The sequence below is a fragment of the Coffea eugenioides genome, chromosome 4, assembly GCF_003713205.1.
Source record: "Coffea eugenioides isolate CCC68of chromosome 4, Ceug_1.0, whole genome shotgun sequence".
Lineage (NCBI taxonomy): Eukaryota > Viridiplantae > Streptophyta > Magnoliopsida > Gentianales > Rubiaceae > Coffea > Coffea eugenioides.
In genome coordinates this window covers 13,485,506-13,513,146 of record NC_040038.1, presented here as the reverse complement: position 1 = coordinate 13,513,146, position 27,641 = coordinate 13,485,506, and the positions used below count along the sequence as shown (strand labels likewise).

At 32.4% G+C, this 27,641-nt stretch overlaps 1 protein-coding gene across 1 annotated transcript; it reads right to left on the bottom strand.

Moving 5' to 3' along the window:
• Window positions 1-11,636: 11,636 nt before the first annotated feature.
• Window positions 11,637-14,594, bottom strand: LOC113767502 (probable disease resistance RPP8-like protein 2). The gene has a single exon (XM_027311618.1). The coding sequence runs from the start codon at window positions 14,434-14,436 to the stop codon at window positions 11,734-11,736; it is 2,703 nt and encodes a 900-aa protein (XP_027167419.1). The 5' UTR covers window positions 14,437-14,594; the 3' UTR covers window positions 11,637-11,733.
• Window positions 14,595-27,641: the final 13,047 nt, after the last annotated feature.

Genomic DNA, 27,641 nt, shown 5'->3' with positions numbered 1-27,641 from the left:
TTCAGATTGAAAAAAGACCAACTAATGACTTTGTCAATCACAATGAACCCATTATACTATCAGTGAGGGACCCTCCTTTATGTTTAGAATTATTGATTTCATGTAATCAAAGATTGGACACAATTGCGCCTTTACGTTAAAAATTTATTGAATTACAAATCCCAATTCTCACCTTTAGAGGAAGCAATGCCGTGATTCTGCCTTGTCATTAGAAGTTGATATTCTTTCAATGAACGATTCCACTAATGAAACGGCGTTGGTCTGCATGCTCCGATGGCTCCACGTGAGATGTGGCTTCCACCAGTCCAGCGGCCAGGCAACGAGAAGAGATGGCGTTGCGAAGCCAGAATGGTTGCCTTAGTCCCGGAACCACTATTTTGTGAGGGAAGCACCTCATGATGACGTGATTATACACAACCTAATGAATGAAAAAGTGCAAAGAAAAAACTTTCAACTTCAGACTGAAGCTGAAATGTTGTAGGATATTCCAAATGTAGCTTGAGATGTAGGGTATTTCATGTTTCACCATGAGCCTTGCTTTATAGTGTCTTTTTTTTTTTTTTTTTTTTTGAGGGATGCTTTTTTGGTTCACGACAACCGTTGAACTAAATGTCAATTACAACCTAATTATGTTCATCTGTCCAAGCCTATCCACCAATAATCCATTTAAACTTTTCCATTAATTTTGAATGGATCTAAATTGTATCTAATTAAACTCATTTAATTGGTTGATAGTGGGTTGACTCGACTCACTCATTTATACTTATTCAAAAATAGTTATACATTTAAACTCAACTTTTAGTAAGTATTAATGAAATAAATTTGATTAATTTCTTACCAATCTAATAACAATAAAATACCATTATTTCTTGTCAAAAACAATAAAAAAAGAAAAAAATAAGTAGAATTTTAAATAATTCATAAATGGGTAATTGAGTATATCCATATCCATTTATTAAATGGGTATAAATGAGTATATCCATTTATTTAAATAGATATAAATGAGTTAATTTAATTATACCTATGACCGAATTATGACCCATTGAATCATCCATTTTGACACCTCTAAGTTGAACCAATCAATTACTGGTGAAGCTCTTTTTCATTAGTAATAAATTCAGCCCATGCACGTACAAAATTAACCCATAGAAAATAAACAAACAAAACAATATAACAATCAATAACCTTGGCAACGGAAAAGATCAAAATTACAAAGACAGAGGAGACAACTTTTATTTCTTTAACTCACGGCTTTTAATATAACAGTAGTGCTTGGACACACGTATACACAATCAATAGAAAAGATCAAAATTACAAAGACAGAGGAGACAAATCTTTTATTTCTTGAACTCAGGGCTTTCTCAGTAGTGCTTGGACACACATAGAGGTATCAAAATGGGTGACTTGGGTCGGTTTGAATTGGTTAAAATGGGTAATGGGTATAAGTGAGTCAACCCATTTATATCCATTTTAATTAGATGGGTATAAATAGATAAGTCAAAAAATAAATTGGGTAATCCAATTACTCATTTATAACCCATTTATTTTAATTTTTGTAGACTCATTCATTTAAATTCATTTTTGCAAGCTAAGTTATCAATTTATACCACCCTTTGTACCCATCATTAGTTTTAAATATTTATTTATAATGTTCAATAAATCTAATTACCAATTTTTTTCATCCGTAATCTATGTTGTAAAATTACATAATATTTAATAATTGAACAATAAGAATATAAAAATTTGAACTAAGTACTATAAAAGTTAACATAAAAATTTAATTCAAAAATTTTGAACCCCTAGCATTTTTTTCATGTGTCAATTTAAAATTTCATTTTGGAAAGATAGGAAAATAAGATAAATCTTGTCATAAATTGGTAATGCTGAAAAATGAGTAAGTTAACAAACTAAGAGAAAATAAAATGATAAGATAAAACCAACAAATAATAATAATAATAATAATGAAACAAAAGTAGTTAATATCATGATAAAATGAAGAATCTGAAAAAAAAAATGGATGGGGAAAGAGAGGAGACTTGGGGGAAGATAATTCTAAATGAATTAATTGGGTTTGGTGAGTTACCCAATAATACCCATATGCAAAAATTTAAGATACCCTTATTCATCTATTAATAGGCGAGTATGGGTAAATTTAACTAAATTAGTTTGTTTGCCACCTATAGACACACGTACGTATAGGGCTGGTGGCTCGAACTCGGGTCGAGTTAGAGGTACTAGGTAAATAAAACAAGTCGAGTTCGAGCATTGTTTTGTGCTACTTAGTTCGGCAAAAGAGGCTTGGACAATTTTAGTGAACTTAAATCGAGGTGCTGCTAACGTGAGAAAAATCAGATTGCGGGAACTTAGGAGACAATTTGAGTTGGCTCAGATGAAATCCATGGAGTCAGTTAAAGATTTTATTAGTACAATTAAAGAAATTGTCAATGATATGGAGTCCAATGGTGAGAATTTGGAAGATGTTAGAGTTGTTGAAAAAGTTATGAGATCTCTAACTGCCAAATTTCACACCAAGAAGACGGTCCTTGAAGCCACAAAGGACCTTGACTATGTAGTAGTTAAATCAAGATTATTATTAGTTGTTAACTTCTATATGGTTTGTCTTGGTTTCCTAGTCAGTATCCAATTGTATAAAAGATTCCCTTTGTGATTCGGAAGCTAAGTTTTAGGAGACTATGTGGTCTATATATACCACTACTAGTAGCCTTGTCCGTTGTGCCATGAATTGAGAAGAATAAGATCTGACTGGTGCCTCCTCAAGCTTTGCTTGTTTTTGTCTCGTATCGTTGCCTTTTTTTCTTCGAGTTTCGTTTCCGCTGTCATACTTATTTCTTTGACTGTGAGATTTGTCTTGCTTTGTTTTATCCTGTGGGTCATATTTCTACAAAGTGGTATCAGAGCCCTACACTTTGATCCTGGGGCTTGTTCGCAAAATTGGGGCTTGGGGTTTGTTTGTGAAATTAAAATATGGATCCACATTATTTACCACGTTGTGGTGTATTTATCTTTGATGGTAAAAACGATTTTGAGATTTGGAGGTCGATGATGAAGAATTTTTTAAAAAATATTAGAGTTTTGAATACTATCCAAAAGAGGTTCATGGAACCTATAGAAGGCACAGAATTATCAAGGGATGCAGTTGAACAATTAGAGAGGAATAGACACTTTAAACTATAAGGCATTATACTATTTCCATACCCAAGTCTAGTTACATGTAGCCAAAAAATTCATACATGTTAAGACAACGAAGGAGGCTTGGAAATTTTTAACAAATTCCTATGGTCATGGTGAAGAAGAAGCAGAAAAAGAAGTTTTTGATGAGGCAAAGAAAGAAGAAATTGTAACAATTGTGGATACACATGAAAATGAAGAAATTGTGATTGAAGAAGAAATTTCACAAGTGGTTGAGAAAGAAAGTGAAATCATTGATCAAATTGAAGATGTGATTGAAGATCATGATGATAGAGAAATTGTTGACTTTATTGAGGTTGATGAATCTTTTGAAGAGAAAAATCAAGTGATGAAATTGGTTGAAATCAATTGTGAGGTGGACAAATTAATTGAAGATTGTGATACTGCAAAAGTTGATGCAGTTGTTAGTGTTGAAAAACTAAAGGAAAAATATGGTGATGTTGAAAACCTTATTGGTAAAAATTATGATTTTCTGATCTTTGGAGACTTTATTGGTGATATGGATGAATTGAATTGTGGAGTATCTAATAAAGAATTGGTGGATATATTTGAATTTTTTTACAAGAGCAATCAAGAGAAGAAATTGTTTGAGAAGTACAAGTTTCGTCCACCATCGCGCGTAAAGATGAAATTAGAGATCAATTACAAGTTGGAATTCCATATCATCTATACAGCAACTGAATTTTTCATGGAGATTCAAGCTAGGGATGGCATTGGAGATAACAACATCAAGAGGTTGGTTTAAGGGAGGCAATGAAGGAAATTAAACCAAGTTATTTTAGTATTTAGTTTCCTAATTCCTTTTGGTATCTTATTTGTTTAGTTTCCATATTAGATTAGGAAATCTCAAGTCAATTTCCAAATAAGTTTTGGTTTACAATTATATTTATTTTAGGAAATTTTAGAACCTATAAATACTAAGTAGCTCGAGTATTTATTTTTATTTATATAATATATTAATTATAATTATGAAATGACCAATAAAGGTTTATAATTTAGACAAATCACACGATGTCTTGTATGCTTGGTAAAATTCTTAAATGGTAAAAAAGTAATATTGTAATTGAAGGAGAGCCGTTGCTTCGCTGGTCCGCCCTCTCCTCTTCCTTTCATCTTCATTGAATTGCGGCATTCACAGGTAGAACCCCGAAATTCTTCTCTGTACTTTCAGTTGCCATGTAGTTTAACTAGAATTAGTTAAATTTTCGTGAATGAGTAACAATATGGTAAACCCTTTTTTTTTTTCAGGAAAAAAATTGTAATTGAAGGAGAGCCGTTGAAGTAGAAGTGAAGAGAATGCAAAATACCAGAAGTGCTACATCACATGGTCAAGCAATTGCAACCAGTAAGCATCACCATTAAATATTAACTTTAATTTTCTAATATTTTTAATTTATTGTAGTAGTATCTCCTGTTTGTTCATGAATCTATCTTGTACATGTAGAACCCCAATTCTGAATCAGTTTTTTTTTTTTTTTGGGAGTGCTTTTTTAGTGCATTTCGCTAAAACTTTTCATCCATATCAAGTTTTGTTAATATTTTGTGAATAATAGTTGTGCTTGGCTAATTATCCAATGTTATAATTGTTAGACCAGTAACATGATCTGCATTTGGACTTTAAACAAGCTATATTTGATGATGGTTCAAAGACAAGATATATTATATCTTAAAGCAGGGGAGAATAGATGTTCATACATTAGCTTTTTATTTTGTTTGGTTAGCAGACCTTTATGTCGTCTTTTTTTTTTCTTTATTCTTTTTTTGCTTTCGTTTGTTAATCCCTGGCAGCTTGCTATTTGCCCCTTGATGAGTGCAGCATGAATTCAAGTATATCTCTAAGTTGTGGGAGCACTTGTGTGAAGCTTAATACTTTTATTATTCGTCCCAGACATCTTGAGTTATAGGTTTTTAGGTGTATAACCATCAATGCATTAGGAGAATTTTGGGCTTTACAGTTTGAACTAATCTAATTATTTGTACCATTGGAAGTAAAAGTTTATTTTTTTTAATTTTGTAATTTTTCATTTGCCGAAGTGTTTGGGATGTATGTCTAGAATCTGGATGCATAATAATTAATTTGAATTTGATTTTGGATGTCAGAATTGACAGATATGGCATACACTACTTAATACAGTACTTAGCATTTACATTATTAATATAGAAAAGATTAATACATAATTGTATACCTATTTGTACCAGATTAAGCAGGTCAATGAGCTCAATAAACTTCAAATTCTGAAATCTGTTTTCAGAAATTACTAATTTCTAATTCTACAAGCCCCCTCGTTGGGATGTTGAAAATGGATGCCTCTTATCTTCGCGTCACTTTCTAACTCCTCAATTACCCTTTCCTTGTTCTTAATAATTCACCACGCTGAAGCCCAATGATACTCGAGTCCCAGGCATCACTTTACAAACCAAATGAACTAGTGCAGTTGGCCACCAGAGGAGGGAACTGAGCCCCTCCCCAGGCACAAGTCTGGGGCTTGAACCCCTTTTGACAGCATTTCTTCTCTAGTACTTTTTGGACTATGATAAAAGGTTATTTAACTTCCTTTGAGGTTATCAATAAATTAGATAGGCTCATTGCCCTCCTTTTCCTCCAGTATAGGACCATTTGCAATAATGTTGTAGTGATGGACTTACTTTAAAAAAAAAATGGTATGGTATCCTTTTATAATGCATTAATGTCATTACTATGTGAATAAGTAAATATTTCCTAGAACCACCCTTATAGCATTATAGTTATTATTTAATCTCTCTAGCTGATAGGACCAAATTTCAGTACACCAATCTACTTCAAACTATTTATAACTGATGTTTAGTACAATTTCAGCTAACGTTCCTGTTTCCTTAATTGATTACGGTAAAATTACTGCTATAAATTCATGGAGCAAAGGGCCGAGGAGGGATACCATTTTCTCCATTTTTGCACAATTTTCTTTCTTCAACTTGATTGCCCTGCTATGCTATCCATTGAGATTCAGGGCCACTAAATGGGGTTGTGTTGCAAATTATCAGTCATTTCCTAGGAACAACTAGCAAACCAAAGAAAGAAAGAAGGAAAGCATTTGTGGTATAATGATTAAAATAATGTTAGTGTAACACAAGAGAGTCTAGCTAGATTTATGAAATATCATCCATATTCAGTTTGGAATCTTTTTGCTTTTTTCTAATTATAAAATGAGGTATAAATCTAGACTTGATCGTGTAAAGAATATTTTAAAACTACAATATTTGCATACTTATAATCAATTTTCTCAACAATTTATCGAGCCATGTGATTGTAGGTAGAAAGAAGATTTAATTAGGCAATTCAATGAACATAATAACATACAATAAATAATTTTCTTCTTTTTCCACAAAATTCAGGGTCTTCCCACTTAAATTAATTACATGCATGATGATTTTGAGTAGAAAACGAAAATCAGTATTCCAATTTATTTTATCCAAAAGATTAAAAAAATAATTATTCTATAGTAAAAATCATATCTTTTAATTTGAACATCCCAAGAACCTTGGGGTCTTTCCTTGTAAACTATGTAGAAGGTGGTTTCGTTAACTCGACTACTTTAATGGTTAATTTGATTAGTTGGACTGAAATAGGAGGCAAAGTTAGAAGAAATAAACATGAGACGGTAAACTGCAACTTTAGCCAAACTCCAAAATGAGTTTCTATAATTAACCCTTCTTTTAAAACTGTTCTTTTCACTCCAAGTCTCCAATAGTTCACAAAAACTAATTAATTTTTTCTTTATATGCAAAATTGTGCCTTTTTTTTTTCTCAAGAAGTATATACATTTCGTTCAAGGCAATGCATGTTACAGAATCGAATAACTAGTAATCATGAAAGAATTAAAAGGGAGTGTCAAACTTATAAATAGCAGACAATCTTTGGACTATCCATTACACACGATATTTGTACTAATTTTTGTAAAAAATGAAATTACTACAAACACATAAAAAAAACATTACATGTAAGAATTATTATAAATGCCTTTCATAATAAATAGCCTACAGTTGTGCCCATATTCAAAAACTTTCCCCTCAGTAATTTTTTCCCCTTCAATGTTTATCCCAAACAACTTAAATGAACAGCTTGTTATTTGATTTTCGCACGCTTAATTTTTTAACATCTTATGTGTATAATAAGTAGTATTTAGGAGGCAATCAACTCTCAATTTCAGACGGACCAACACTTTTGTATGGGATGAATTCCTTGATTTGTTTGCCAGCTTCATTCTTTTCTTCTCTCCCAGTACATGAATAGGGGCTTTTATTTCCTTGTTCTCTTTTTCAGTTTGGGCAGCATGGGAAAAGTTAGAATCAACCAAATACCTCTAGATATTTTAAATGAGTTAGACAGTTCCAAGTGCCAAGAGTTTACTATCAGGATTTTTGAGGCCTACCTAAGACATGAACTTTTTTTTATTTATTTCTACTTGTATTAATATGATATATGCAATGTAAATTGATAGAGAGACAATCCTATAAGGTACAGGTGTAGACACTGTTAGTTACCCAAAAAATCATTAATGACAAAAAAGTCATTCCATGTTTAATAGTGGGAAATTAAAAAAGCAAGCATTGAAGTGTGAGATTTTCAAATAATTAAAAAAAAGGACTTATAAAGGTTGTCATTTGGTCTGAATTATGTGACGAAAATAAAGAGTGAAACATTGGCAAGCGAATACAATAATGACTGCCAGTTCCAAGTCATGTCTTAACTTATAAAGTACTAAAAGATTCCCTAATCACAAAAACTAAGACAAGCCACACTTTTTGCCTTTTCTAAAATTCATTATTGTTTTTGAAAATAAGGTAGGAGTTCATAAACTTAAAGAGGTGAATTTGGAACGGTATAAATTAATGAAGTTGATAAATAAGGTAAGAACTAAATAAAAATTTTAAGCATTTTCTTTTAGGATTTCCTAGTGAGACATTTTTTCTCCCCTAGACTTTTTTTATTGAGAGTTTTTTTTTTCTCCTAGAGTTTCTAGTGAGAATTTTCTTTTAGTTTATTTTTTTTGTCAAATCTTAGCTTTTTTAAATCTGTTTGTCAAATTTGAAATTTTTAAGATCTATCTTAACAAATGAGTTTGAAGCAGTTAAATAGCAAATCTAACAGGCGAGGACATGCACATATATTCTTTGGCTTAAAGGAATTGATATCATATGAATAGATTGGAGATTTATAATATGATACATGCACATATATTCTTTGGGCTTAAAGGAATTGATATCATTTGAATAGGTTGGAGATTCATAATATGATATTGTTATTTGAATTCTCAGATCTTGTATATATGTAAATTCTTCAAATTTGTTATCTCTATGATATATTTGGTGTATCGTTCAACTGTGCAGATCTTATGAATGAAATTGTGAATTTTCTCAAAAAAAAAAAATTAAGAACAAATCAACCATGATTACCATAAGGATCATGATTCATGATTTTTGATGTATTGTATTCACCCAATAAGTCAATTTAAGTTAGTTTCTCGAGACTAACTGCTATTTATTTCCACCAAGACTTACTACTAAGGATGCCCTAATCATGAAAAACAGAACTAGTTAAACGGTTTTTTATTCATCCCTTATTGTTGTCGAAACAAGGTAGAAGTTCATATAATTGTAGAGAGGAATTCGAAATAGAAATTCGAATCCTATCTCTACGTGTCTATTGTATCCTTAAAACATTAAGAGGTTACTTTTATTAAGAATAGAAAAAATCCTTTTACATGTTTCTATTGTATAGTCTAAGATTTTTTTAGTATAATTTTTCTATTTTAATTAAATATACTTGGGTCCTATTATTCCAAAAGTTAAATTCACATGTTTGTTTGATTTAAAGTTTACAAATTATCATTCTTTCAAGCAAGACTTTCCTTGTAACCATTCACTAGCAAGTGTAAAGGCTTTTCCCTTAGTATAGAATAGAAGTAGATATAGAATAGATATTATTGTGTCGATCAAAACAAAAAAATGGGCAAACATTCCTTACTTTACTGGAATTAGCATAAGGTGAAAAATGCTTCTTTTTGTTTTTTTTTTTTTAGTTTGGGTTTTACCCAAAAAGAAGAAAGATGTAGAATTTTAACTTTTGAAGGGACATAAGTTCATTTTCCTTCATTTTCTGTTTTCCCTTTTTATAAACAACTTTTTTTTTAATTTTCTTTTTATGCATACCTTTCCTTTTTGCTTTTTCTCTCACCGACTCTCCATTTTCATCTCAATTTCCAAAAGTTTCTATTTCCTTTTCTTGGCGACTTAATTCTCTCTCACAATTATGATATATTGATATTTCTACTGTTAAATTGTACTTCTGTTGTATGCTTATATAGCTTGAATATTTTTTCCTATGGTATATATGGTGCATGAGTTGTAAATTTTTTTTTATGTTATTAAAACTTAAAGAACAGGAAAAACTATATGTATTAATTGTTGCATAAGGGCGGGGTATAATTTGGAATTGGGATGGGTTTAATGTGGTTATGTATTGTTATTGTAATTTTTTTCAGAATTTGGTGTACGTGTAGAAACCAAGTTTATTTGTATAATACAATGATGTACTTGAATAAAATTTAAATGCACAACAAAGGTACATCAAATTATGTAACGTATACAAGTGCATGAAATCTCAACCAACCGATACCTCACCCTAGATCACTAATAGACAAAAAATATATATTTTTTATCCGGTAATGTATTCTTGAATGCACCTAAAGAAGCTAAATTTGGTCCCGCAAATACGTCCAACAATAAATTCTTGGATACATCTTTCCTACAATATCAGGAACCAAATTGGTTTTAGACGCATTCAAAAAAATAACATATGTAATGGATCATACCTGTAAATTCGACCAATTAAATGGAGTTTGAAAGGAAAACAATTCATCAAAGTCATTGGAATAACATAACTGACTCTTTTGTGTCGATATAGAATTGCAGACACAGAAAGACCTCTATCAGCCATCATGCCAAAGGTAATCCTTCTTGGATACATCCTTATCTGCGCAGAAGATCTAAAGAATGCAAAAGAATTGTATTAAAACTTTATTCGGGCGATCATAGAGATAGAGTGCATTACGTCAAGAAAGAAGGACGTTGTTGTTACCTGTTTTAATTTCAAAGTCAGATAGGAATTGTAAAGACAATGTGGTTTATATGGTATCTTCATGATTAATTCATAATTCTTTTTTTGCTTGTAAGGGTTGTTGGCCATGTTTTGTTTACACCAAGATTAGAACTGTTAATCGAGTCGAGTTGAGTCGAGTATTTGGCTGTCGAGCTCGACTCGAGCTTAATTCGAGCCGAGCTCGACTCGAGTTCGTTAGGCAAATGAGTTTTAAAATGTGTTCAAACTCGACTTGTCAAATGTACATGTGACTCGAGCTTGACGCGTTTATCACAAACGAGTTGAAGTTGTACGAGCTCGAGTTCGAGCTCGTGCAAATTAATCTCAATAAAAATATATAATTTTCAATTTTTATACTTTTGACTTCTAAAATGACAAATATGCCCTTTATTAACGAGTTCTAACGAGTTACTCAAATATCAAACGAGCCGAGCTTACTCGGCCCGTTAACTAAACGAGCACATTTCTAGCTCGAGCTAGGCTCATTTACCGCAACTAACGAGTCAAGCTCGAGCCTTATCGAGCCGAGCTCTAACGAGCTTTCGAGCTACTCGTGAAATTTAACAGCTCTAACCAAGATGCAGCTGCAATAAATGACCACCTAGGCATGCACGGTCTTGCGCCTGATTTTTTGTTATTGTATTTATCATTCGCTCGTCTACAAAAAATAAACCTTATTTATTATTTTAGGAGTTTGACTATATTAAAATGAATGTATTTTGTATTGTTTTTAGAGCTTGGCTAATTACTCGCGTGTTAGTCTTTTCTGGCAATAGTGAAATATTAATTTGAAAAAGATATTTAAATTTAAGGATGAAATATGTATATGTGTGTACATAGATACTTTCAGTGGATACCATTACAAAAATCCCTTGTTTTTAAGGTGTTTGATTAATTGTGTTTGAGTACCTTCATATCGGCCTTTGGTTATATGGTCGATTTCATTGCCAAATACCAAACTATCAGGATATTTGAGGCCTATTCAAGACATGAACCTTTTTTTTTAAAATACTACTTGTATGAATATGATATATGCGATGTAAATTGATAGAGAGACAAATCCTATGAGGTGTAGGTGTAGGCACTGTTAGTTATCCAAAATATCATTAATAACGAAAGAGTCATTCTTTATTTAATAGTGGGATAATTAAAAATAGCAAGCATTGAAGTGAGATTTCAAATTTAAAAAAAAATGGACTTAAAAAGCTTGTCTGAATTATATGACGAAAATAAAGAGTGAAATAGCGGCAAAGCAAAGTATGTTGAATTGGGGGAAACAAAAGTTATGTTGAATCGGAAACGTTCATTTTATTTATATATTTTGATAAAAACTTGAAATAATTTTATTAATCACTACACGACATAGCTTGCTTTTTACGCATGAATTACAAATACCGCCTTCCTTCCTTCGGCAAGTCAAATATTCTGAGGTTAGGGACACTGGATACCATGTCCGCATCAAGCCTGCTGATGAAATATTCTGGCATGTCCACAAGCTCAAGCCTATCGAGAGTAGATATGTGCTTCAGCTCTTCCGGCAACTTGTTTAATCTGCGGCAGTCCTTGATTCTCAGGCAGCGGAGCTGTGGCAGTGCACCTTTGTCCACCTTCATTTCATACAAAGCATATAGGTCATTGAGCACAAGGAATTTCAATTGGTGAAACCCATGCCTAGAAATGACCATACGGTGTGGTTCCCCCCATGCATCTTCCAGTTTGAGGAACGACAGTTGTCCCAACTTCTCCAGTACTGGCATTGGGTCATCCTCGAGTTCTGTGTATTTCAAAGACAAGCGAGAGAGATTTGGAGGGAAATCAGGAGGCAGCATTCTCAAATGCAGCCCGGATAGCTTGAGCTGTGTTACATGATGGAGCTTAGAAAATCCAGCTAGAGATTGTGGCCGCGCGAGTGACTCGTCTCTTAAATAACAATAAAGATGTAACGTCTTTAGGCTTCCAACCTCAGATAAATGCACGCACAGTTTGTCTATCTCTGACCTATCATCCACTATAATCTCCAGTTTCTGAAGACTTGTCAAAGTTATCATGTTATTGTGCATAATGTCATCAAACCATATGCCTGACAGAGTCTGGAGATTTCTCAATCCTTCAATCTTAAGAGGCTCATCACATTCCATACGAGACGCATATAGATGCCGTAAACTTTCAAGCTTCCAAATGAAATCAGAAACTATCACTTGCTCTAAGTTCCGTATGTCAAGAGTTTGTAGGTATCGCAAGCAACCGACGGAATGAGGGAGCCTTCTAATGTGTGTGCCTCTTAAATTGAGGTACCTTAGAAGCCTAACTTTACCAATTTCTTTTGGCAAATTAGAGTACATCCTAAGATCCTCGAGGTCTAGTATCCTGAGCTTTCTGAAACTTTTGAAGATAAGACTAATGTTTTTCCCGTAATCGTGGACATTGAAAAAAAGTAGAGACCGGAGAGGAGGGGTTGAAGACCCAAAATAATTTTTATCTCCAGGGAGAATATGAATAGCAAGGTACCTGGATTTGGCTGATATTTTATCATCTCTGGTGTCATGGATCTGAAAAAAATTTTCATCCTCTGCCTTTCTGATTGCAAGCTCTCGCAATAAATCATGGACTCTACAGCTTTTAATCCTCTCATCAACAGTCATTTTCGCCACCTGGACCATATTTTTGCTACAAAGTTGTTCCACATCATCATATGCTGCAGTTTCCTCCAAATTTTTTGCATCTCTTTTCTGCATTATTCCCTCTGCAACCCACATATGGATCAACTTGCGCACAGAAATCACGGAGTCTTCGGGGAACAAACCCAAATACAAAAAGCAATATTTCAGATTGGGAGGAAGGTCTGCATAACTTAATTCCAGAATTGCTGATACCCCACTCTGGCTTCTTGATAGGTATGTGCTGAAATTGTTGAGAATTTTCTCCCATTCACTCTTCAACTTTTTCTTTGCCAGCAGCAGGCCACCTACAACCGTGATGGCCAGCGGCAGACCACCACATCTTCTGGTAATCTCTCTGCCCACTTCTTCCAAATCGGGAGGACACCCAGCATTATCCCCATGGCCTAAGGCCTTTCTGAGGAACAACTGCCAACTGTCTTCCAGCCCCAAAGTTTTCAACTCATACGGGTGTCTATAAGCATCTGCGTGTTGGGCAACATCCCGATCGCGACTTGTAAGCAGCAATCTACTTGATGTGCCAACATCAGGAAAGGCCCTCCTGGATAGACAATCCCACGCTTCTTCCTTCCACACATCATCAAGTACCACAAGATAACATTTGTCTTGTAGATCTTGATAGAGCCTTTCTTCCAACTCTTCCTCTTCCATCTTTTCCAACATTTCAGATAGCTTGTCATCCTTTGTATCCTTTGGATTTAATTGCTTTATGATTGATCTCAGTATCTTTTTGTGATCGTAGCTTGAAGAGACACATACCCAAGCACGGCAGTTGAATCTCTCCCTGACGACAGCATGGTTATAAACTTTTTTGGCTAGAGTTGTCTTACCAGCACCTCCCATGCCAATGATTGAAACCACACGGCGGTTTCTGTCCTCTTTCAAAAGTTCTGCCACCAGGGATTTTGTTATCTTCTCGAAGCCCACAATATCCTTGTCCTCACTAATTGGAGAGGACCGTCGGAGCCGTTGAAGCTCTTCTCCATGTGTACTCGTTCCCACTCCAAGATTTTTTATACCGTATTTTTCACGGCTATCATCTATGTCATTGACCCTCATCTGTAAGGACTCAATCTCTTTACCTATCTTGTAGAGGTTCACAATTTTCAAGGGATAATACGTCAATTTGGTGACGAGTCCCTTGTCCTTTGTGAAGAACTCAACTTTGCTGGCAAAGATCTCAATGATATCCTCCGCATCGTAGGCAGCAGCTCTGATTTCAGAAACCCAGTTGCGGATCCTCGCATCTTCAACTTGCCTCTGATCAGCATCTTTCAGGAAACACCGCATCCGGACCAGATCATTTTGCAGCCTCTCAACTTGTGGTCGAACGCCTTTCAGGAAAATAATTTTTTGAATCAGCAGATCGCTAGTTCTCTCAATAACAAGAGAGATAACAGGGTCAGCCATCCTGGTAAAGTGAGCTTTGCTTTCAACAACTAGTAAAGGAGGAGAAGATATTGCCTGTTATGTCATATGTGCAGCTGCAAAACTTCTAATCTCTGTTGTTTTAAACTGATCTCAGAAGAGAGGCTCGTTTCACATAGTAGTTCGATTCACATAGTAGGGAGGACGTCTGGGATCCCTCCAAAAAGTTAATTATATTAATAAAAAAAAAAAAAAGGTGCTGCTGGTGGGATGTTTTGGGATGGTGGAATGGATGAAGAATAATTAAATACGAAGAAGAATTAAATAAAGGAAATCAAATAAAGCATACGAAGGATGAAGAATGAACTAACTAGTGTTTAATAGTTAAATTTCTCATGTACTAATTCACAGTTACAAGTATTTTCCTTTTTTTTTTTCAAAACTAAAGTTACAAATGATTTGAAAAGAAGAGTTTTTTTTTGTTTGTTTGAAGAAACATTTAAGTGGAATCGTAAATTCGTGATGGATTCAAGGTGCGGTTGAGGTGGATATTTGAACGTTTTAGATGCACAGAAAGCGGACGGCCTAAGTGAACATCAAACGGTGGATATTTTGCTGTTTTTGTGTGTATAATTAGTTTTTAAAATTTAAAGTTGTCTAAATTTTTAATTCAATAACACCTTACTACCTGAATTTTTAAGTGCAAAAAAAGCTTCCAAAGAGAACAATTGCAAAATTGGACCGGAAGAAGACTCCCAAAAGCAGAAAAGAAAAACAAAACCGCCCTCCTTCAACTTGTGTGGTCCACGAAATTATTGGCTGTGATCCATTACGTCCAAATTGGACGGAATTGATACCGATTTTCCGTTTTGGCATGCTTCGGGTTTTGGGTTGCATTCTTCTCAAAATCACGGCCTTGATTGCTGTGTTTGTGTGTCGGCAGAAATTTATTGGCTGGTAGTAAGTGCCCATGGTTTTGGATGCTACAGTAAAGTCTTGGTCCTTGGTATGAACAGGCAACAATCAATCAATTTTCCACAACCAAGACACCTTTATGGATCCACGGTTTTGGATCCACGAAGACAAACAGCAAGGGACGATGACGTTTGCCTGTTCACGGATGCTGCGATATCAGCAAGGATGATAAGGACGGGACAAGGAATTGTTGCAAGAAAGTGGAACGGAATGATTATGAAAGCAAAGGCAATAGTCAATCAATATAAGGGGGAACCAATGAAAGAAGAAGCTTTGGCAATTAGAAATGCAATGCTGATGGCTAAGCAGGTAGGATGGACTAAAATTAAAATCCATTCCGATAGCAAATCAGTTTTAGACCAGATACATAGAGGCAATGAGTATGATGTTAACATTGCAACTATTCTAGAAGATGTGAAGGATTTGACAACACATTTTGAAAGGTGTAGTTTTGTGTTTATACCTAGAACAGAGAATGAAATCAGCCATGCTCTAGCTAAGTTTGCTGTACAGCTAGTGGATGATATTCAATGGGAACAAGACTTCCCAGTTTGGCTGATGGATTTAGTGAGGAAGCAAATGAGGGTAGTAGCCCCTTTTTGTAATTAATTCTTGTATTATCAAGGGTTTATCATATATATATAACGGTTAACGTTTGTGGAAAAAAAAAAGTAATAAGGTAAATTCTAGGTCTTTGGTATGGTGGACACCTCTATAGTCTATTATCAAAATTGTACAAGTGGTGTGGAAATTAATAAAATATAGAAGAAGAAGTCAGATTAAACCTTGTCAATTAATACAGCAAAAAACTCAACAATAGGCCGCCGGGTGAAAAGTAAAGAAGAGTACTAGTTGTTCAATATAATATGATGCACCGTAGGGGCATCAAAAGCGTCTAAGATGGAATTGAGGGATTCTTCTTGACACATTATTAGAGAGACTTCACCAGATGAAAAATATTAGTTTTACTCCGTGTGGGCATTATCAAGAATGAATAACGAGATGAATTAACTCAATTTTCTCTAACTTCCAACACGATCCTGAGTTCTCCGCGAGCTTTCATTGTAAAACTCTAATTTAATATCAATTTCAAGTTCGAGCTTAATTGAGTTCGAGAAAAAATAATAATAAGTGATTATTATTTTATTTATTAAAATAATAATAAAATAGTCATTTATAACAAGTCATTGGTAAATTAATAGGCATTTATAAAATAAGAATAAAATAGTCATTTATAACATCAATTTGTTAAAATATATTCATTAATAACTTCGAGTTTCCATGTTTTATGTTACCTAGGAAGTTTTAGAAAATAACATCAACTTTAACTTGATAGTCATTTATAGTCATGGTCAAATTAGTTTACAAATTAGATTATATTATAGGGAAATAGTAGAGTCAATGTAGTTGTTAGAATAAAATGTCATTATAGTAATAGAAGTAAATAACCCTAAATTATCATATGATCTAATGGACCAAACGAACTATTTATGAAATGAGAGGTGGTTACTTATCTTCGGATGAGTAATCTTGTTGTCAAACGTTTGGTTAGTTTTACATTAGATGCTTAGTTTAACAACAAAAAACCCAAATTCCTTGTGTTTTGTCAGGAATAGGATGAGATGTATTTACTTACTTATAGACCAAAGTTGCTTTTTGGCAGATCTACTATTAATTCTATCAATAATAGGGGTAAATTAGTCCAAAAAAGTAAAGTTTAATTGTCATGGCCAAAGTATTCCAACGAGCGGGTTTCAGAGAAAACATAATATTATTTATTTCTTTAACATGGGTAAATGCATAAAAAGTTTAGTTTTGTTAGTTGTATGACCACATCGGTCCAAAACCATGGTATATGATTAACATAGATTAGTCCAAAACTTAATTTTTTTCATTCATTTTTTATTACATATATTAATATTAAATTTACAAAAAACATATAGATTTAATGAAAAGGTTATCATTTATAGGATTGCAAAACAAGCTGAATCGTCTCAATTTTCTCGACTTCCAACACGATCCCGAGCTCCACGAGTTTTCATTATAAAACTCAAGTTCAATATTGATCTAGAGTTCGAGCCTAGTTGAGTCGAGAAAAATAATAACAAATAGTTATTATTTTATTTGTTAAACTGAGAATAAAATAGTCATTTACAACATAAATGAATTGTCATTTATAAAAGAAGAATAAAATAGTCATTTATAACATCAATTTGTTAAAATATATTCATTTATAAGTTCAAGTTTGAATGTTTTGTGTTATCTAGGAAGTTTTAGAAAATAATATCAACTTTGGCTTGATAGCCATTTATAGTCATGGCAAAATTAGTTCACAAATTAGATTATGTTATAGGGAAATAGTAGACTTGATGCACTTGTTAGGATAAAATGTCATTATAGTAAAAGAAGTAAATAACTCCAAATTATCATATGATCCAATGGACCAAACGAACTCTTCATGAAATGAGAGGCGGTTTCTTATCTTCGGATGAGTAATCTTGTTGTCAAATGTTTCGTTGATTTTATGTTAGATGTTTAGTTTAACAAAAAAACTAGGTTCCTTGCGTTTCGTCACGAATAGGATGAGATGAAATTACTTACTTATAGACCAAAATTTCTTTTTGACAGATCTACTTTTAATTCTATCAATAATAGGGGTAAATTAGTCCAAAAAATAAATTTTAATTGTCATGGCCAAAGTATTCCAACACATAAATTTTGTATTCGCAGGAGTGGGTTTTAGAGAAAACATTATTTATTTCTTTAACATGGGTAAATAGATAAAAAAAATTTAGTTTTGCTAATTGTATGACCATATTGATCCAAAATCATGGTATCTGATTAACTTAGATTAGTCCAAACTTAATTTTTTTTCCAATCACTTTTTGATTACATATATTAATATTAAATTTACAAAAAACATATAGATTTAATGAAAATGTTATCATTTATAGGATTGCAAAACGAGTTGAATCGACTCGATTTTCTTAACTTTCAGCATGATCCCGAACTCCACAAGCTTTCATTTTAAAACTCGAGTTATCTCGAGTTCGAGCCTAGTTAAACTCGAAAAAAATAATAACAAGTGGTCATTATTTTATTTGTTAAAATAAGAATAAAATAATCATTTACAATATAAATGAATAGTCATTGGTAAACAAGTCATTTATAGTCATTGGTAAAATGTTAATTGTATCACGATATCAGTCCAAAATCATGGTATATGATTAACTTAGATTAGTCCAAAACTTAATTTTTTTTAGTTATAGCAAATAAAGCCAAAATTCTATTATTTTATTAATATGTAGTTAACATAGTTTGTATAGTTATTTGAATAAATTATTATATAGAAGATATTGTATTAATGTTTGTAGATTGTAATAAAAGTAATATAAGGGACACAAATTGATGAAATGGACGGAATCGAAACGTGTACAATTGACTAGGGGAAATATTTTTTGCAAATGTATGGGCTTGTTTTCTACTTCTAAGTTCAAACTAGGAATAAATTTCACAATTGCCACACTTTCACTTCCCACCAGATGCCAATGTGCGGTGGGATCCCAAATTTTGAAACATCAATTAATCTCCTATAGGCTTTGTGCTTGGTGTTTATTCCTTTCCAATGCTAGGGCCGCCATTCCTATAGTCAAAGTCCATGCATTAGACTGTTGCCATCATTCGTTCCCCTGCCTACCTTCGCTTGCTGATCTTGAGGGTCAAAATGGAAACCACAGAACTTTTGACTTGAGTTATTTATGTTGCCAGTTGCAAAACCATAGAACTATCTTCCATTTTTATTCTACAGAACAAAAGATTCACATTATTATATACCATTCATGTCCTGCCAGAATTTGTATTCAATATTCACATCCCTTTTATTAGATTTCATTTCCGTGTAGTAAGACTTAGTACTTCAACTTCACTTGATAAACGAATTCAATAATATAAACACGCCACTTTTAAACTTCGCTTCTTCCACAAAATTCATAATTAAATTAATTATACAAAAATATAATACATGTCATTCCTTTTTTTCCCTTTCAAAAATAATATAATTAAATTAAATCTTTAAACTCAGTCCTACCAAAGAAAAAGAATGGAGTAGCAGGAAAAAACATTGAATTGAGCCCGGCTTCGGAATTAGTAATAGGATTTAAAAGTCTGAAAAAAGGCCTCTATGTTAATTATCCACAATTTTCTCCCACTACCGTACTTGCAATAAAAGTCATAAGTGGACAAAAACAGTTTACTATTTCATCTGGACGCAAACTCATTGGCAATTTGGTTAGTTAATTTCTTCCAATGCTTTCTCCCTTATAATTTCTTCCTATTCTTTCTTCCAAATTTACATATATGAAAATTATGTCCTTATAAAGTTTTTATTGTCTGTCACATTCTTATATTAATATTTTAAATTATTATTATGATGTCAAATCCATGTCCTTAATGGAACAAATAGTCAAATAATGACCCAAAACTTAGTGAAAATAATTAAACAAAAAAATTAGTTGCATAAAAAGTGACTTTTTTGTAGTTCGTAAAAATTAATCAAACAAAAAGGTGCATATCCCGCCATATAATGCAAGACCTGGAGACAACATTTTCCTCTAACATTAGTGATTTATCTAACTATTTAAAAGACATAAACATGGTCTTTATCAAAATTTAATAAATATTACTTACCTTCTTTTCAACTTTGGGAGGTTTTCTTCGTTGGTTTTCTGCTACTTTTCTTCCATATGCATTGTGGTGCATCCTTTCCTAGCGCTATTTGATGTTTACAATTAGAGGTTTTCTTTGTTGATTTTCTACTTTTCTTCCATACGCATTGTGGTGGATCCTTTCCTGGTGTTCTTGAAGAATTTGTATTATAGGTTTAAAGTAATGTCATTTATTATTTCCAACAACCTTTTCAATTCATTGAATTTTTTATAACTTATTTCCAAACGCTTCAGTTGCTGCTGGTGAAAGCATTGAATGCAACTTGGACAAAAAACTTTGGAACCAATCCTCGGACAATCGAATTATGGTACAACTAGAATTGAATTTTGTCAAAAAAAAATTGAATTTTGTTTGATACAATTTCATTGGCAGAACACTTATTTTCATCAATCATCACAAGTATCAGTTGTTGAGGTGTCACTTCCACATTGGACAATGATTAATACAACACGTCTAGTATATCTCTCAATACTAGATTTCAGATGGATCCTTGGTAAGGATAGACAACGATTAATTTTCCACGTGCCATAGCTAGAAGTGTCAAAATGGGTGAGTTAGACATGTATGGATTAGTTAAAATGAATAATAGGTACAAGTACGTTAATCTATTTATATCCATTTAATTAGATAGGTATAAATCAAAAAATCAAAAAATAAATTAGGTAATCTAATTACCCATTTATAATCCATTTATTTTAACTTTTTGTAATCTTATTTAAATGCATTTTTGCAAACTAAATTATCAATTTATACCACCCTTTGCACCCATCATTAATTTTAAATATTTACTTATAATACTCAATAAACCTAATTGTCAATTTTTTCTCATTCGTATTCTATGTCGCAAAATTATATACTATTTAATAATTGAACAATAAGAATATAAAATTTTGAACTAAGTACTATAAAATTTAACATAAAAAATTAATCCAAAAATTTTAAACTCCTAACATTTTTTTCGTGTGTCAATTTAATTTTTCATTTTGAAAAGATAGCAAAAAAGTCTAAAACTTGTCATAAATTGAAAATATTGAAAAATGAGCAATAACAAACTAAGATAAAATAAAATAATAAGATAAAACTGACAAATAATAGTAATAATGAAACAAAACTAGTTAACATCATGACAAAATGAAGAATCTGAAGAAAAAAAGGGTATGAGAAGAGAGGAGGTTTGGGGAAAAATAATTTTAAATGGGTTAATTGAGTTTAATGGGTTACCTAATAATATCCATTTATTAAATGGATGTTATTGGGTAACTTATTTATATTCATATGCAAAAATTTAAGATACTCATATCCATCTATTCATGAACGAATATAGATAAATTTAGTTAAATTGGTTTGTTTGTCACCTATAGCCATAACCAAGACACTTTTATAGGTCAACGGTTTTGGATACCACAGTAAAGTCTTGGTCCTTGGTATGAACAAAAAATGATCAATTTTCCACAAGCCATGACCAAGACATTTTTATAGGTGCATAGCTTTTGATGCTAAAGTAAAGTCTTGGTCCTAGTATGAACAGGCAACGATCAATTTTCCACAAGCCATAACCAAGTGTTGGATCAATTTCAAGTGGGTGTTGTGATGCAAAATTACCATCCACTTGGAATGATTATAGAAAGAAACTATTGCACACTCCAGAAAATTTCACCATAGACCATCTTACAAAACATATCCGAATTGAAGAGGAAACTCGTATTTGTGATAATAAATTTGCTTTGGAATATGGAACTAAGGTGAATAATATTGAGTCTAGTGTTAATAAAAAATCTGGGAAAGGTGGAAACAAGACCAGCGATAAGAGAAAACATGAAGATATGTCTTTTGGAAATTCTGTGAATAATAAGAAAGACAAGTCATGTTTTTTCTGTGGAAAGAAAGGGCATTTTAAAAAAGAATGCAAGTTCTACAAGAAACTGAAGACATAGGCAAATGCTGGACAAAAGAAGGCAAATGTTGTTGAAGATTCTTTTCCCAACAATGCTGAAATTGTTGCTATGGTTGGTGGACTTTCCATTAATATGGTAACTGAATGCAGCTTGACAAATTGCCAATCTAATGATTGGTGGAATGATTCGGATGCTTCTGTTTATGTATGCAATACAGGAATCTATTCAAGGATTATCAAGTTGCTGCCCCAAATGAAATTGTGTTAATGGGAAATCATAACACATCTGATGTGCTCGGAAAGGGGATGGTTGAATTGGAGTTTACCTCTGGCAAAACGTTGGTTCTAACCAATGTTTATCATGTTCCTGACATAAGGAAGAATCTGATTTCGGCAAGTGTACTATGCAACAAGGGATTGAAGGCTGTCATAGAGGCAAAAAAAGTAATTCTATCCAAAAATAATGTATTTGTTGGCCAAGGATTTTCATGTAATGGCATATTCAAACTAAGTATCAATAAAGTAATTATTTATGCTTATTTGATTGAGTCTTCTATTAATTTATGTCATGCTCGTTTGTCACATGTTAATTTTAGATCAATCAAGTTCATGTCAAAACATGGATTAATATCTTGCACGAATGACAACTTTGGAAAATATAAAACATGTCTACAAGCAAAGATGACTAAGAAACCTTTACCAAAGAATGAAAGAACTTCTCAATTGCTTGAAATTATACATTCTGATATATGTGAATTGAATGGTCATTTAACAAGGGGTGGAAATCGATATTTGATAACTTTTATAGATGATCATTCTAGATTTACATATGTTTATTTACTAAGAACAAAAGGTCAACCATTTGATATGTTTAAATTGTTTAAGACTTTGGTTGAAAATTAGTTGGAAAGGAAAATTAAAATCCTATGAAGTGATCAAGGAGACGAATATTTTCCAAATGAATTTTTTGATTCTTGTGAAGACAATGGTTTAATCCATCAAACAAGTGCGCCATACACCCCTCAACAAAATGGTTTAGTTGAAAGGCCAAACAGAACATTGGTTGATATAGTAAATGCTATGTTTATGCATGCTAGATTACCATTTAACCTTTAGGGAGAGATTTTATTAACCGCTTGTCATATACATAATCGAGTACTGTCAAAGAAGACAAAGGTTTCGCCATATGAACTATGAAAAGGAAGAAAGCCTAACTTAAATTATTTGAGGGTATGGGGTTGTATAGCCTATTATAAGGTTCCTGATCCTAAGAGAACAAAATTAGGGCCAAGAGCCTTAAAGAGTATTTTTGTGGGATATGCTAAAAATTCTAAACTATATAGACTATTAGATTTAGACTCAAATACAATAGTGGAGTCTAGAGATGTTGAGTTTTTAAAAACAATTTTTCTAAATGATTCAACATCTAAACCATATTCTATAATACCACAAAACACGACTATGGATCCTAATACTTCTACAAATGTTAATGAAAGGAAAATAGTTGAAACTCCTAGTGAAGCTAGGAGGAGTAAGAGAGCACGAAAAGAGAAGATTTTGGATCCAAATTATATTTATTCACAATCTTTAGTCTTTTTAGTTGAAGGTAGTAGGAGTGGTGTATTCAATAAAATACCTATCCTTTTACATTTGATAGAGGATCCTAAAACTTATAAAGAAGCATTAGCTTCAAGGGACTCAGTTTTTTGGAAAGAAGCAATTAATGATGAGATGGATTCTCTTGTGTCAAATGGTACATGGGTGTTTTGTGAATTACCTCCTGGTTGTAAACCTATAGGATGTAAGTGGATATTTAAAAGAAAACGTAACACTAATTGTTCATTACTAACCTTCAAAACAAGACTTGTAGCAAAAGATTTTAAACAAAAGGAAGGAATTGATTACTTTGACACGTATGCTCCTGTTGCAATAGTTACTTCTATAAGAGTGTTGTTTACTTTAGCACCCATATATGATTTATACATTCATCAAATGGATGTTAAAATAGCATTCTTAAATGGAGATCTGGACGAGGAAGGGTATGTGGAGCAACACGAAGGGTTTGTATTTCCTGAAAATGAAAAGAAATTTTGCAAATTACTTAAATCCTTGTATGGTTTAAAGCAAACTCCAAAACAATGGCATGAGAAATTTGACAAAGTAATTTTATCACATGGCTTTAAACACAATGAAGTAGATAAATGTATTTATTCTAAATTTACCAAAGACTATGGTGTAATAATATGTTTCTATGTGGATGATATATTAATCATGGGGACTAAGATGATTATATATGGTTGATACCATCTTAAAATGAAAGATATGGGAGAAGTTGATACCATCTTAGGAATCAAAATTAAGAAACATAGTGGGGTTATGCTCTATGTCAATCTCATTACATTGACAAGATTCTATCCAAATTTAATTATTTGGGAATAAAAGAAGCTAATACCCCATTTGATGTTTCTAATAAGTTAGTTGAAAATTCGGGAAGATCTATTAGTCAATTAGACTATGCTAGTGCAATTGGTAGTTTGATGTATGCTATGCATTGTACTAGACTTGATATTTGCAAGCTTTCTAGGTTTACTCATAATCCTAGTATTAACTATTGGAGAGCAATTGGATGAAAACTAGGTTACCTTAAAAAGCCAAAGTCTTTTGGATTATATTACAACAAGCTTCCTTCGATACTTGAAGGTTACTGTGATGCTAGTTGGATAACCAGTATAAATGATAATAAATCAATGTCTGGTTGGATTTTTAAAATAGGCGGAGGAGCTATCTTGTGGGTTTCTAAGAAATAGACGTGTATTACTCATTCGACTATGGAATCTGAATTTATTGCATTAGCAACAGCTGGTAAAGAGGCTGAATGGCTAAAAAATTTATTGCTAGATATAAAGTTGTGGCCACAACCGATGTCAGCCATCTCTTTGCACTGCGATAGTGAAGCAACTATGTCTAGGGCATTTAGCAAGATTTATAATGGTAAATCTAGACACATTGCTTTAAGACATGAAGATGTAAGACAATTAATTTCTGATGGAATTATAACAGTAGTCTATGTAAAATCTGGAAATAATCTTGCTGATCCTTTAACTAAAGGACTCTCAAGAGATATGATAAAAAGCACTACCAGTGCTATGGGTCTAAGACCATTCTCAAATTGTCAGCAATGATAGTAACCTAACATTTCTTATTGCTAAGTAATTCTAAAGGTTTAATAGGTAACAACAATTTATTATTTGACAGTTAGCAAGCACCGATAACTAGATGAGTACTTAAGAGAATGGGAGGTTGAATAATAATTATTATTCTTAATGAAGTATATATGTTCAGTAGAAGAACAAAGAAGTGTAATCAAAGACTTTAAAGTAGACTTCACCTATATGAGCTCAAGAGGTGGTGCCGCTTCTATCAAAAGTTTGAACTAAAGATTTCGTAAGAGTTCATGAATCAGGAAGTAGCACAAAACCATAATATGGTGCTAAAGCTCATGGTGAACGTTTTACGAGAAATAAGTAATATTTATGTGTATAGTTATTTCCGATCTTGTTATATAGGAATTGTGGTTTAAAATTTATAACTACCATCAATTTCAACAAGATTTTGAAGCAATTATACTAATTATAGGTTTAAATCGAAAGACACCTATTTATGCATAAATCTTAAAATGTTTTGATTTTGATTCATCACTAACTAAGTGGGGGATTGTTGGAAATAATTAGTGATGAGTCCCACATTGAAAGTGTGTGAAGAATGGAAATGGTTTATAATCAAGTGCACACATATTCAAATAAATTTGGATGGTGGGAAATTTTGGAGGGAAATTTCAAAATTGCACATACATTTGTCATGTTGACTATTGAATTAGAATATAAATTTAATGGTCAAAAGATTGGCACTTGGGTACTTAGGTCTTAAGAATGGAAATAAATTTTAATTAATTTCATTTTAATATTTCTTCTTAAATAAACGGTTTTTCTTTTAGGGGTTGTGTCTAATGATACAACTCTTATATGACCGTTAAGTATCCATTAGTTTTAAAAGGTGCCTATTTATGAAGAAATATATTTTCAAAAAACACGACATTTCTTTTGGGGTATCTAAATGTTATAAATAGGGATGTCCAGATATCAAAAAACTCACTTTTACTTCTAGTTTACTATTATTCTACTTCTTTCGAAACGATATTCTCTAAAACCATTCTTGGGAGAATTTCTGTATACTGTTGTGTGGAAATTCTGGTTGACTTTGTTATTCCTGAAGGGAATTGCCGCAAACCCGATAGTAGTATAGTGTGGGCAAATTTCCTTAAAGAAAGTGAATTTTCACGCCAAAACCATTTTCTATAGTTGTAGTTATTACAATTTCCTAACAACACGGTCGTCAGAAAAATCATTTGGGCCAGTTTTGTTCAAAAATTTAGGATATCATTTAATTTCTTTCGAATATGATTCATTTTCAAAGAAAAGTCAAAGAAGATTACATAGTTGATTTAAATATTGACAACACATTGGGGGAGGCAAAGTGAAAAATTTTAATTTAAAAATTAAGGCTTCGTTTATAAGTTTTAGAAAACTTTAAGGAGCCTATATAGATTTTACAAAATTGTAGGGAAGGGAGGGGGTGGTTGCCCCTATCCACCCTTATCTAAATCCATCCTTAATGGTTGACAATAATAAAAGGAAAAATGATGCAAATAGTCCCTCACATATTGCATTTACATCTTTTTAGTTCTTCACTTTTAAAATGATGAAAATTCATCTTTCAGATAAACAAAATGTGTCATTTCAGTTCCTATATCCATTTTGATGACTTTTTAGTTAGAAAAAAGGTCATGTGCTACCATGCGATAATGATTTTAGGGGTAAAATAGGTAAAATAGACATCACACCTATTCTCACCAAAATACACCACATCTAGTAAAACTAATAATTAAGAAAAAGCTATTGTTGTTTTGAAAAATCTAGAGGACTTTTAAAATAGGAAAGTCCTAACTTCCAAAGAAGAAATTTAATCAAAAATAATATTTAAAAAATGAAAAATGAGGATAAAAGTTGCAATGAAAACAAAGTTGATGAAATGTTAATATATATATATATATATATATATAAAGAAGAACACATAGAGAACAAAAAAAAGAGCACATATCTTAGGACATGTGTTTAGACTTCAGATTTGCCGTCATTCTGATATGGAAAATTCAGAAATTTAATTTTCAGTTGAAAATAGGATATAAGCCCTTGAAATTATCATTACGTGGTGGCACATGACATTTTCTAGCCAAAAAGCACTTGAAATGAGTGTAAGGAACAAAATGTGCATTTTGAATATGTGAAGAATGAATTTACTTCATTTTGAAAGTAATGGATGAAAAAGGTACAATTATAATATGTGATAGACCATTTATGCGATTTTCCCTTAATAAAACTTGGCTTGGAGAATTGGCCCATGTTGTGTGAAGTCCAGAGGCCAATTCTTACACATTGAGTTTCTCATGCACCATTGAAAAGTGATTGTTGGAGTTAGAATTTAGAGGCACTTGATGGTGTGATTTGGGGCATTTTGAGATTCAATTGGTTATGATTAAATTGTGCGCGGAAATTTGAAGAAATGTATGAGTAACTTTGGATGAAGTATAAAGAAC

Bases quoted from the DNA above. Each gene is read 5' to 3' on its own strand.
- LOC113767502 (XM_027311618.1), bottom strand. From the start codon at position 14,436: ATGGCTGACCCTGTTATCTCTCTTGTTATTGAGAGAACTAGCGATCTG.